This window comes from Anolis carolinensis, unplaced genomic scaffold, assembly GCF_035594765.1.
Source record: "Anolis carolinensis isolate JA03-04 unplaced genomic scaffold, rAnoCar3.1.pri scaffold_7, whole genome shotgun sequence".
NCBI classification, from domain to species: Eukaryota; Metazoa; Chordata; class Lepidosauria; order Squamata; family Dactyloidae; genus Anolis; species Anolis carolinensis.
Window position 1 is genome coordinate 31,764,592 of NW_026943818.1, and position 12,500 is coordinate 31,777,091.

A 12,500-nucleotide genomic window follows, 5' to 3' on the forward strand; every position below is an offset into this window, starting at 1 on the left:
TGTACTGATTCTTTGCTGTGCTTTGAGGAGTTTCACACAGTCCTAGACGCTTGGGAAGTGTTCGACTTGGGATTTTGTGACACGAAATCCAGCATAGCTATCTTGTTTGCTGTGTCATACAATAATAATAATATAATAGTAATAATTGTTGTGCCAGCTCTAGTTTGTAGTGCAGTTTTCTTGTACGTTCACGCTTCCCCCCGCATGGCTAATTTAGGCAAAGGGCAGCCGGTCCAAGGCGGCTATTTATATCCGGGGAAGGGACAGGTGGTCCTCTCTCTGGAGAGATCTAGTGCTTTTCCACCCGGCTCGTTTGGGGCGGGGACAAGTGGGGCCCCGGGTTGTATTAAAGGCCGAGTGGAGCGCCGGGATCCTGAATGAGAGCAGAAGGAAGGAAGGAAGTCCGCCGGCACTCTCGGCTCGCCTTGTGCATTCCGGGTCCAGACCTTAAAAGTGAGATGAAGTTCATCCTCGGCATCGGAGGGTGAGTGAACAATTGCCACCATTGCCATTGCATAATATAATAATAATAATAATAATAATAATAATAATAATAATAATAATAATATTGATATGAAATCCAGCATATCTATCTTGTTTGCTGTGTCATAATAAAATAATAATAATAATAACTACACTCTATTATTATTGCTATAATAATAATAATAATAATAATAATAATATTGATATGAAATCCAGCATATCTATCTTGTTTGCTGTGTCATAATAAAATAATAATAATAATAATAACTACACTCTATTATTATTGCTGTAATAATAATAATAATAATAATAATAATAATAATAATAATAATAATAATATCTTTTTATAATTATTTTGGCGGGAAGGAAATCCTGCTAGAGCACATATTATTATTATTATTTCATTGTATGACACAGCAAATAATAATAATAATAATAATGATATGAAATCCAGCATATCTATCTTGTTTGCTGTGTCATAATAAAATAATAATAATAATAATAACTACACTCTATTATTATTGCTGTAATAATAATAATAATAATAATAATAATATCTTTTTATAATTATTTTGGCGGGAAGGAAATCCTGCTAGAGAAGAGCACATATTATTATTATTATTATATTATATATATATTATATTATATTATTACATATTATATTATAATTATTATTTAACATTAATTTAACACACACACACATATATATATATATATAATTACACTATGGGGAAAGTTTATCAAACTTCACAAAACTTTGTTTCAGCGGGAAGGACATCATGCTCGAGCACATATTATATTATTGTATAATATATATATATAATTGTATTATATTATTATAATATGATAATTATATTATATTATTATTATATTTATTATGGTATTATAGTGTTGTATAATAATATAATTATTATAATAATTATTATATTATGGTATTATATTATTATAATATATTTATTATATTATATTGCGGTATAATATTATTGTATAATAAAATTACATTATATTATTCTATTTTATTATATTATATATAATATTATATATTATATATTTATTATTATTATTTTATTATATTATATATTATTATATTATGTTATACTTTTTATTATTATTATATTATATATTTACTATACATTACGCTATGTTATATTATTGTATAATATTATTATTATATATTTATTATATTATATTATGGTATAATATTATCGTATAATAAAATTACAATTATTATTATATTATATTATTATATTATTATATGTTATACTTTTTATTATTATTATATTATATAATTACAATACATTACACTATGTTATATTATAGTATAATATTATTATTATATATTTATTATATTATATTATGGTATAATATTATCGTATAATAAAATTACAATTATTATTATATTATATTATTATATTATTATATGTTATACTTTTTATTATTATTATATTATATAATTACAATACATTACACTATGTTATATTATAGTATAATATTATTATTATATATTTATTATATTATATTATGGTATAATATTATCGTATAATAAAATTACAATTATTATTATATTATATTATTATATTATTATATGTTATACTTTTTATTATTATTATATATTTATTATATTATATTATGGTATAATATTATTGTATAATAAAATTACAATTATTATTATATTATTTTATTATATTATATATGTTATACTTTTTATTATTATTATATTATATAATTACTATCCATTACACTATGTTATATTATTGTATAATATTATTATTATATATTAGTATAGTATAGTATAGTATAATAATAGTATTATGTTTATTATATTATATTATTTTTGACACTATGATAAACATCCTACTATATGACATATATTATTATTGCATATATATATATATATATATATATATATATATATATATATAATTATTATATTATATAATTATATTATATTATTATAATATAATTATTATAATATTATAATTTTATCGTTATAATATAATTATTATTATAATATTTATTGCATATATATATATATATTATATAATAATTATTATATTATATAATTATATTATATTATTATAATATAATTATTATAATATTATAATTTTATCGTTATAATATAATTATTATTATAATATTTATTGCATATATATATATTATATAATAATTATTATATTATATAATTATATTATATTATTATAATATAATTATTATTATAATATTTATTGCATATATATATATATTATATAATAATTATTATATTATATAATTATATTATATTATTATAATATAATTATTATAATATTATAATTTTATCGTTATAATATAATTATTATTATAATATTATTATTTACTTATTTTCCTTTACTTTGTATTTATTATGCTTTTACCTTGTATTTATTATCTTTTTTTTTTGTATTTTTTCTACGCTTTGTGTTTGTATTTTTTTCCCGCTCTCTTTTTATCCCCCTCCCGTCATCACGCCCGATCAGCCAATCAGAGGCGAGTCCGCCTGGCGGGAAATTTGAAAATATTCCCGGCTCTTTTTATTTAAATAGATTTTCCTTATATGGGAAGCCTCTCGCCCCAGCCAATCAGAGCCGACCTCATTTGGTTATGCCACGCCCCTTTTCCGAGCACTCCTTATATGGCCACGCCCCTTGGAAGTCCAGCAGGGAGGGAAACTCTTGATTTATTTTCTTTTATTTTGCATTTGTTGTCCTTTAATTTGCATTTGTTACGTTTTATTTCGCATTTGTTATCTTGGAATTATTTCTATGACTTGTCAGCACCTCCCCATTGTGTTTTAGGGCTCGTTGCAAAGCTATAGTTGTTGTTATTATTATTATTATTATTATTATTATTATTATTATTATTATTATTATTATTATTATTATATTTATTATATTTAGTTTATCATAATTATTTATTATTATATTTATTATTGTATTTTTATTATTATTTTATTTATTTATTATTATTATTATTATATTTATTATTATATTTAGTATATTTATTTATATTATTATATTGGAATTATTTCTATGCGTTGTCAGCACCTCCCCATTGTGTTTTAGGGCTCGTCGCAAAGCTATTGTTATTATTATTATTATTATTATTATTATTATTATTATTATTATTATTATTATATTATTTATTATATTTAATTTATCATAATTATTTATTATTATATTTATTATTGTATTTTTATTATTATTTTATTTATTTATTATTATTATTATTATATTTATTATTATATTTAGTATATTTATTTATATTATTATATTGGAATTATTTCTATGCGTTGTCAGCACCTCCCCATTGTGTTTTAGGGCTCGTCGCAAAGCTATTGTTATTATTATTATTATTATTATTATTATTATTATTATTATTATTATTATATTTATTATATTTAGTTTATCATAATTATTTATTATTATATTTATTATTGTATTTTTATTATTATTTTATTTATTTATTATTATTATTATTATATTTATTATTATATTTAGTATATTTATTTATATTATTATATTGGAATTATTTCTATGCGTTGTCAGCACCTCCCCATTGTGTTTTAGGGCTCGTCGCAAAGCTATTGTTATTATTATTATTATTATTATTATTATTATTATTATTATTTTATTTATACCCAACAATATTATCTCCTTCAAGGGACTCAAAGCGGCAATGTATATTATTATTATTTTATCATTTTATTTTATTTTATTATTGTATTTTTATTATTATTTTATTTATTTATTATTATATTTAGTATTTTTATTTATATTTATTATTATATTATTATATTTTACTAATTATTTATTATTATGTATTTATTATTATATTTAGTATATAATTTAGTATTTTGTTTGTTTGTTTGTTTGTTTTATAATATATTTAGTATATTTATATTTATTTTTTATTTATTTTTTATATTTAGTATTTTTATTTATATTTATTATTACTATATTTTTATTATATTTGGTATATTTATTATTTATTATTTTTATCATCATATGTTTATTATTATATATTATTATTTATATATATATATATATATATATATATATATATATATATATATAATTGAGGAAACTCTCAGAGTGAAAGGTGCCACTCTCTCAGCCTCCCGTCCCTTTTTAACCATGTGTTTTGCTTTGTTAATTATTATTATTATTATTATTATTATTATTATTATTATTTAGGGTGACCAATGGGGGCAAGACCACCTTGACCGACCGGCTGACCAAAGCCCTTCCCAACTGTTGTGTCGTCCACCAGGACGACTTCTTCAAGGTACGAGTCTCTTTTACCGAATGGATGAAATAAAAAGATTATTATAATTATTTTATTATATATGCATACTATTTATTTATTTATTTATTTATTATTTTTATTTAATTTATTTTTATTTAATTGTATTCATTATTATTACAAACACCGGCCTCAACCAGAAACTCCCCGTCCTCATCCTCGGATTTATTATTAGTAGTAGTAGTAGTAGTATTATTATTGATATATCATTTTATTATATAGGAATATTATTATTATTATTATTATTATTAATTATTAGATTATTCCAACCCATCGAAATGGAGACTTGTTTTGGGAGATTAGATTAGGCCCAAGAATGGAAGGAGTGAAAACTATTATTATTATTATTATTATTATTATTATTATTATTATTATTATTATCATTATCATTATTATTGATATATTATCATTTTATTATATAGGAATATTATTATTATTATTATTATTATATTGTTATAATATTATCATTAGATTATTCCAACCCATCGAAATGGAGACTTGTTTTGAGAGATTGGATTAGGCCCGAGAACGGAAGGAGTGAAAACTATTATTATTATTATTATTATTATTATTAGATATAATTTTATTATATATGAATATTATTATAATTCTTATTATATTATTATAATATTATCATTAGATTATTCCAACCCATCGAAATCGAGACTTTTTTTGGGAGATTAGATTAGGCCTGAGAACGGAAGGAGTGAAAATTAGACAAGCGAGATATAGACAACATGGGGACATTATTATTATTATTATTGATATATTATCATTTTATTATATATGAATATTATTATAATTATTATTATATTATTATTATATTATCATTAGATTATTCCAACACATCAAAATGGAGACTTGTTTTGGGAGATTAGATTAGGCCTGAGAACGGAAGGAGTGAAAACCATTATTATTATTATTAGTATTATTGATATATTATCATTTTATTATATATGAATATTATTATAATTCTTATTATATTATTATTATTATTAGATTGTTCCAACCCATCGAAATGGAGACTTGTTTTGGGAAATTAGATTAGGCCCGAGAACAGAAGGAGTGAAAACTATTATTATAATAATTATTTTATTATTATTAGATTATCCCAACCTATTGAAATGGAGACTTGTTTTGGGAGATTAGATTAGGCCCGAGAACAGGAGTGAAAATTATTATTATTATTATTATTATTATTATTATTATTATTATTATTACATATATTTTCATACATATATTTTCATTTTATTATATATGAAGATTATTATAATTTTATTATTATTATTATTATTATTATTATTATTATTATTATTATTATCATTAGCTTATTCCAACCCATCGAAATGGAGACTTGTTTTGGGAGATTAGATTAGGCCCGAGAACGGAAGGAGTGAAAACTAGACAAGCGAGATATAGATAACGTTTCGAGTTCGGAGAGTGATAAACTTGTCGTGTCCCTACTCGCCGTATGAGTACGGGGATTCCTTAGGTACGGAAAATTTGATCAAAGTCTCCGTTCTCTTGCACATGTGTTTATATATATATTTATATATTTATTTTTATATATATGTATGTTGTGATGGCGGCGAAATATACTGATCACTATTATTTCAGCCACAAGATCAAATACAAGTCGGGGAAGACGGCTTTAAGCAATGGGATGGTAAGCGCGGTGTTCGCTGTAGGATGATCCAGTCATGTATATTCTCCTAAGTATTTCCTCTTCATTTACTATCACTCTCGTTTTATTTTTTCTCTCTATTATATAATTAACATTTCCGTAATTCCATAAAACACATTTTATCATTTAACGCAACTTCACACACACATAATATATATATTTTTCTCTCGACCGATTTTTTTTCTCGTACGTATCTATATCGCTATTTCTCTTTCCTCTCGCTAGTGCTCGATTCCTTGGATATGGAGGCCATGGTGAGCACTGTCAGAGCATGGGTCGAGAACCCGGTGAAGTTCGCACGGTCCCACGGGGTGAGCGTGACACACGGGATAAGCGTGTCACACGGCTCCCCGCCGCTCCACTCCGAGGACGACATCCACATCCTCGTGGTCGAGGGCTTCCTGCTTTACAACTTCAGGTAGAGACAACTTTGTTGTTGTTATTATTATTATTATTATTATGACACAGCAAACTAGGTAGACATGCTGGATTTTTTAATTTATTATTATTTAATAAATTATTATGTTTTTAATTATCATTATCATATTATTATTATTATTATTATTATTTGGGTTTGCTGAAATAGACGAGGAAACTCGAGAATAATCACGAACTTTGTTGTTATTATTATTATTATTATGACACAGCAAACAAGGTAGACATGCTGGATTTTTTAATTTATTATTATTTAATAAATTATTATGTTTTTAATTATCATTATCACATTATTATTATTATTATTATTATTATTATTATTATTATTATTTGGGTTTGCTGAAATAGACGAGGAAACTCAAGAATAATCACGAACTTTGTTGTTATTATTTATTATTATTATTATTATTATTATTATTATGACACAGCAAACAAGGTAGACATGCTGGATTTTTTAATTTATTATTATTTAATAAATTATTATTTTTTTCATTATTATTATCATTATATTATTATTATTATTATTATTATTATTATTTGGGTTTGCTGAAATAGCGAGCCTACAACAACACTATCTCGGCTGAGAAGCTTAAATTTAAGCCCATAAAATCATCCCGAACGCACCTGGACTTCACAGTTTTATCACGGATTCGTACCCATGACATCATGCCACGGTTTTATCACGGATTCTCACTCGGGTCATTGTGTGTTTTCTGGGCTGTAAGACCACGTTCCAGAAGCATTCTCTCCTGTCAAAACAGCCCGGAAAACACACAACAACCCTGTGATTCAGGCCTTGAAAGCCTTCGACAACACAATATCTATTTTTCACTCCTTTCATTCTCGGGCCTAATCTAGTTTCCCGGGAAAACTCCTCATCGGTTCAAAGTTGTTTCAACAGCCCGGAAAACACACAACAACCCTGTGATTCTGGCCATGAAAGCCTTCGACAACACAATATCTATTTTTCACCCCTCTCGTTCTCGGGTCTAATCTAGTTTCCCAGGAACACTCCTCATCGGTCCAAAGCTGTTTCAACAGCCCGGAAAACACACAACAACCCTGTGATTCTGGCCATGAAAGCCTTCGACAACACAATATCTATTTTTCACCCCTCTCGTTCTCGGGTCTAATCTAGTTTCCCAGGAACACTCCTCATCGGTCCAAAGCTGTTTCAACAGCCCGGAAAACACACAACAACCCTGTGATTCTGGCCATGAAAGCCTTCGACAACACAATATCTATTTTTCACCCCTCTCGTTCTCGGGTCTAATCTAGTTTCCCAGGAACACTCCTCATCGGTCCAAAGCTGTTTCAACAGCCCGGAAAACACACAACAACCCTGTGATTCTGGCCATGAAAGCCTTCGACAACACAATATCTATTTTTCACCCCTCTCGTTCTCGGGTCTAATCTAGTTTCCCAGGAACACTCCTCATCGGTCCAAAGCTGTTTCAACAGCCCGGAAAACACACAACAACCCTGTGATTCCGGCCATGAAAGCCTTCGACAACACAATATCTCACTTATCTATTTTTCACTCCTTTCGTTCTCGGGCCTAATCTAGTTTCCCGGGAAAACTCCTCATCGGTTCAAAGCTGTTTCAACAGCCCGGAAAACACACAACAACCCTGTGATTCCGGCCATGAAAGCCTTCGACAACACAATATCTCACTTATCTATTTTTCACTCCTTTCGTTCTCGGGCCTAATCTAGTTTCCCGGGAAAACTCCTCATCGGTTCAAAGCTGTTTCACAAGGCAACTTGAGCTTTTGTTTTCCCCTGTTGCCTGGGAACAAGCACAGGAATCCAAAATATTGGCCTCGTCTGAGCAGGTCTACGTTCTCCCTTGTTTCCCGGTGACATCCCAGAGGGCCACTTCACCCAACAACAGCCTTTTCGTTGCATCCTATCTAGAAGATACTATTTTCCTCACCTCTACTATTCCCTTTCTTCCAGGCCGCTGGTGGAGTTGTTCAACAAGCGCTACTACATCGCCGTCCCGTACGACGAGTGCAAACGGAGGAGGAGGTAAGCGCGGGACGAGGCGATTGTGAATCGTTGCGATGTACACGTATGTTTCGTCGCCGTAGGGAAGGAGTAAACACACACACAACACTCCCGGTAGGTAGGTAGTCACACGGATTAGTCCAGCTGCGCAATGGGATGGACTGTCTCTCAAAGGCGAGCCGTTATTTCCGATCCCCGAAACAAGGCAGAGTCTTGGTCACAGTGTTGCAGAGAGCAAGAGGAAAATAATAATAATAATAATAATAATAATAATAATAATAATAATAATAATAATCTAAATCTCCGTTCTCTTCTTTTTCTAGTACACGCAAATACACGGTCCCCGACCCTCCCGGTCTCTTTGACGGTCCACGTTTGGCCCATGTACGTGAAACACCGGAAGGAGATGGAGGCCAGCGAGGTGGAAGTCGGTAAGGGTCATCAGCCCTTAAGGTCACCCCCACGGGCTTCTTGGCAGAACGAGGACATGACCATTACTTCTTCTTAATGACCTTTTTTTCGCCTTTCGTTTCAGTGTACTTGGACGGCTTGAAGTCCCGGGACGACCTCTATCGGGAAGTCTTCGAAGAGATCCAGAACACGCTCTTCAACGCTTCGTAGGTGAATACAAACATCAAAAATAGTTAAATTAGCCTCCCCTCATAAAGCGGTACCTAGTACTTTCTACTTGGCAGTTATTTATGGTGTCGTAAATTAGTTAAATTAGCCTCCCAGTATAAAGCGGTACCTAGTACTTTCTACTTGACAGTTTTTATGATGTCGTAAATTAGTTAAATTAGCCTCCCCCGCAAAAAGCGGTACCTAAATTTCCTACTTGGCAGTTTTTTATGGTGTCGTAAATTAGTTAAATTAGCCTCCCAGTATAAAGTACCTAGTACTTTCCACTTGACAGTTTTTGTGGTGTCGTAAATTAGTTAAATTAGCCTCCCCGCATAAAGCGGTACCTAAATTTCCTACTTGTCAGTTTTTTATGATGTCGTAAATTAGTCAAATTAGCCTCCCCGCATAAAGCGGTACCTAAATTTCCTACTTGGCAGTTTTTTATGATGTCGTAAATTAGTCAAATTAGCCTCCCCGCATAAAGCGGTACCTAAATTTCCTACTTGTCAGTTTTCTATGGTGTCATAAATTAGTCAAATTAGCCTCCCCGCATAAAGCGGTACCTAAATTTCCTACTTGGCAGTTTTTTATGATGTCGTAAATTAGTCAAATTAGCCTCCCCGCATAAAGCGGTACCTAAATTTCCTACTTGTCAGTTTTCTATGGTGTCATAAATTAGTCAAATTAGCCTCCCCGCATAAAGCGGTACCTAAATTTCCTACTTGGCAGTTTTTTTATGGTGTGGTAAATTAGTTAAATTAGCCTCCACACATAAAGCGGTACCTAGTACTTTCTACTTGGTACTTTTATGGTGTTGTAAATTATGTATAAAGTGGTACCTAAATTTCCTACTTAACAAGATTAATCGGCTCCCTTTGCTTTTTCAGGACCGGCGGACACCTCCGCGAACAACCCGAATGTAAATATTACTTTGAACGTCAACGGGGTTTCGTGTTTTCACGACACTCGTGTGTTGCGGATCGCTCTCCTTCACACCCCTCCTTTTTGTTTTGTAAATAACTTGAATGTCCGGCTAATTTATTCGCAAGCCCAAGGGCGGGTTTCCAAAAATATTTTATATTCCTTTTGTAACGCCCAAGGCGAGTCTGTAAAATATCCCCGCGCCTCTCGTTCTGTCCGTGACTTTCGTTTGTTTCTATTGTACAACTATTAAAATAATAATTCAACCTCTTTGCTGACGATCTTGCTATCACCACTCGAACAGGCAGCTTTGAAAAGGTTGAACAGAAGCTCTCCAAAGCTTTAGATCACCTATGTCGAACCCAGAGTCAATTAGTAACCGGTAGACATGTCCAAAAAATCATTTTGAATCGTATATCGGAATTATTTCAGATTGTTCTCGCTTTTTGATACGCATTAGACATGTCCAAAAAATCGTTTGAATCGTATATCGGAATTATCTCGGATTGTTCTCGCTTTTTGATACGCATTAGACATGTCCAAAAAATCGTTTTGAATCGTATATCGGAATTGTCTCGGATTGTTCTCGCTTTTTGATACGCATTAGAAATGTCCAAAAAATCGTTTTGAATCGTATATCGGAATTATTTCAGATTGTTCTCGCTTTTTGATACGCATTAGACATGTCCAAAAAATCGTTTTGGAACGTATATCGGAATTATCTCGGATTGTTCTCGCTTTTTGATACGCATTAGAAATGTCCAAAAAATCGTTTTGAATCGTATATCGGAATTATCTCGGATTGTTCTCGCTTTTTGATACGCATTAGACATGTCCAAAAAATCGTTTTGAATCGTATATCGGAATTATCTCGGATTGTTCTCACTTTTTGATACGCATTCTGAGACATTGTCTCAGCAATGTAATTCGAACCATTGTTGGCCCATTCTCTAATTGTCTCTTAATGTTTCATTAATTTCCCCCCCCCCCCAAAAATTAAAAAATATTTTTTAAAAATATTGTTTTAAATTTTTTTTTGTTTCTGCAACCTACCTTGAATGGGAGCTTAGCGCAGCCTAACATGGCTGCCGCTCCCCGGCCAATCAGAAGCTTCCGCGATGGACGCAAAGGTGGGGGCTAACGTCCTCTGCGTCCACATGGAAGATTTCCATACAAGCCCGGGGTGTAGCGATTGCGCATGCGCGTCCGCCATTTTAGAAACATTTAGAATCATTACGAATTTGATTGGCCGGGGAGCGGCAGCCATGTTAGGCTGTGCTAAGCTCCCATTCAAGGTAGGTTGCGGAAACAATTTTTTAAAAATATTTTTAAAAATATATTTTAAAAAATTTGGGGGGGGGGGGATTAACGAAACATTAAGAGACAATTAGAGAATGGGCCAACAATGGTTCGAATTACATTGCTGGTTGCGCTGTGAGACAATGTCTCGGAATGCGTATCAAAAAGCGAGAACAATCCAAAATAATGCCGATATACGATTCAAAACGATTTTTTGGACATGTCTAATGCGTATCAAAAAGCGAGAACAATCCGAAATAATTCCGATATACGATTCAAAACGATTTTTTGGACATGTCTAATGCGTATCAAAAAAGCGAGAACAATCCAAAATAATTCCGATATACGATTCAAAACGATTTTTTGGACATGTCTAATATATAATATAATTAATATATATTAAAGGTATGATAAATATGAGTTTCCAAAGCTGGCTCCTGGTTTCTTCCAGCCGAAACTATTTCCATGTTTTTATTTTTAAGCGTCGCCAAATATTGGCACAGCCAAGGACGCATTCCTGACTGTGGCCAGTGCCAAATATTGACCTCTCTCCTTTTAGCCATTCCCAAGGCAAGTGGGCAAATATTATGCAAGGAAGGAAATTTACCAGGTGCCATCTATGGCCCTAAACCTCCTCCTCCTTCGTGCCGTCCTTTCTCTTCTCACACTCTCTCCATCCTCTCTCTGGGACGGCGATGGGGCCACCGGGGTGTCTGTGGCTGGTCCTGAT

General features: G+C 30.3%; 2 protein-coding genes across 2 annotated transcripts in view; both read left to right on the forward strand.

Annotated features, from left to right (window-relative positions):
* The first annotated feature begins 286 nt into the window (after positions 1-286).
* nmrk2 (nicotinamide riboside kinase 2) lies at positions 287-10,741 on the forward strand. The gene is given in 9 exon segments (XM_062960538.1): positions 287-484; positions 4,692-4,782; positions 6,418-6,466; positions 6,710-6,902; positions 8,879-8,950; positions 9,253-9,298; positions 9,300-9,360; positions 9,465-9,546; positions 10,438-10,741. Coding segments are annotated over 9 exon segments (834 nt in total). The 5' UTR covers positions 287-377; the 3' UTR covers positions 10,571-10,741.
* Positions 10,742-11,492: 751 nt separating this feature from the next.
* Positions 11,493-12,500, forward strand: part of LOC134293318 (protein-lysine 6-oxidase-like) — a 7,488-nt gene continuing 6,480 nt past the window's right edge. The window contains exon 1 of the mRNA XM_062960537.1: positions 11,493-12,500. This exon is cut by the window's right edge and continues 422 nt beyond it. Within this exon, the coding sequence (XP_062816607.1) occupies positions 12,466-12,500 (35 nt within the window). The 5' untranslated portion in view covers positions 11,493-12,465.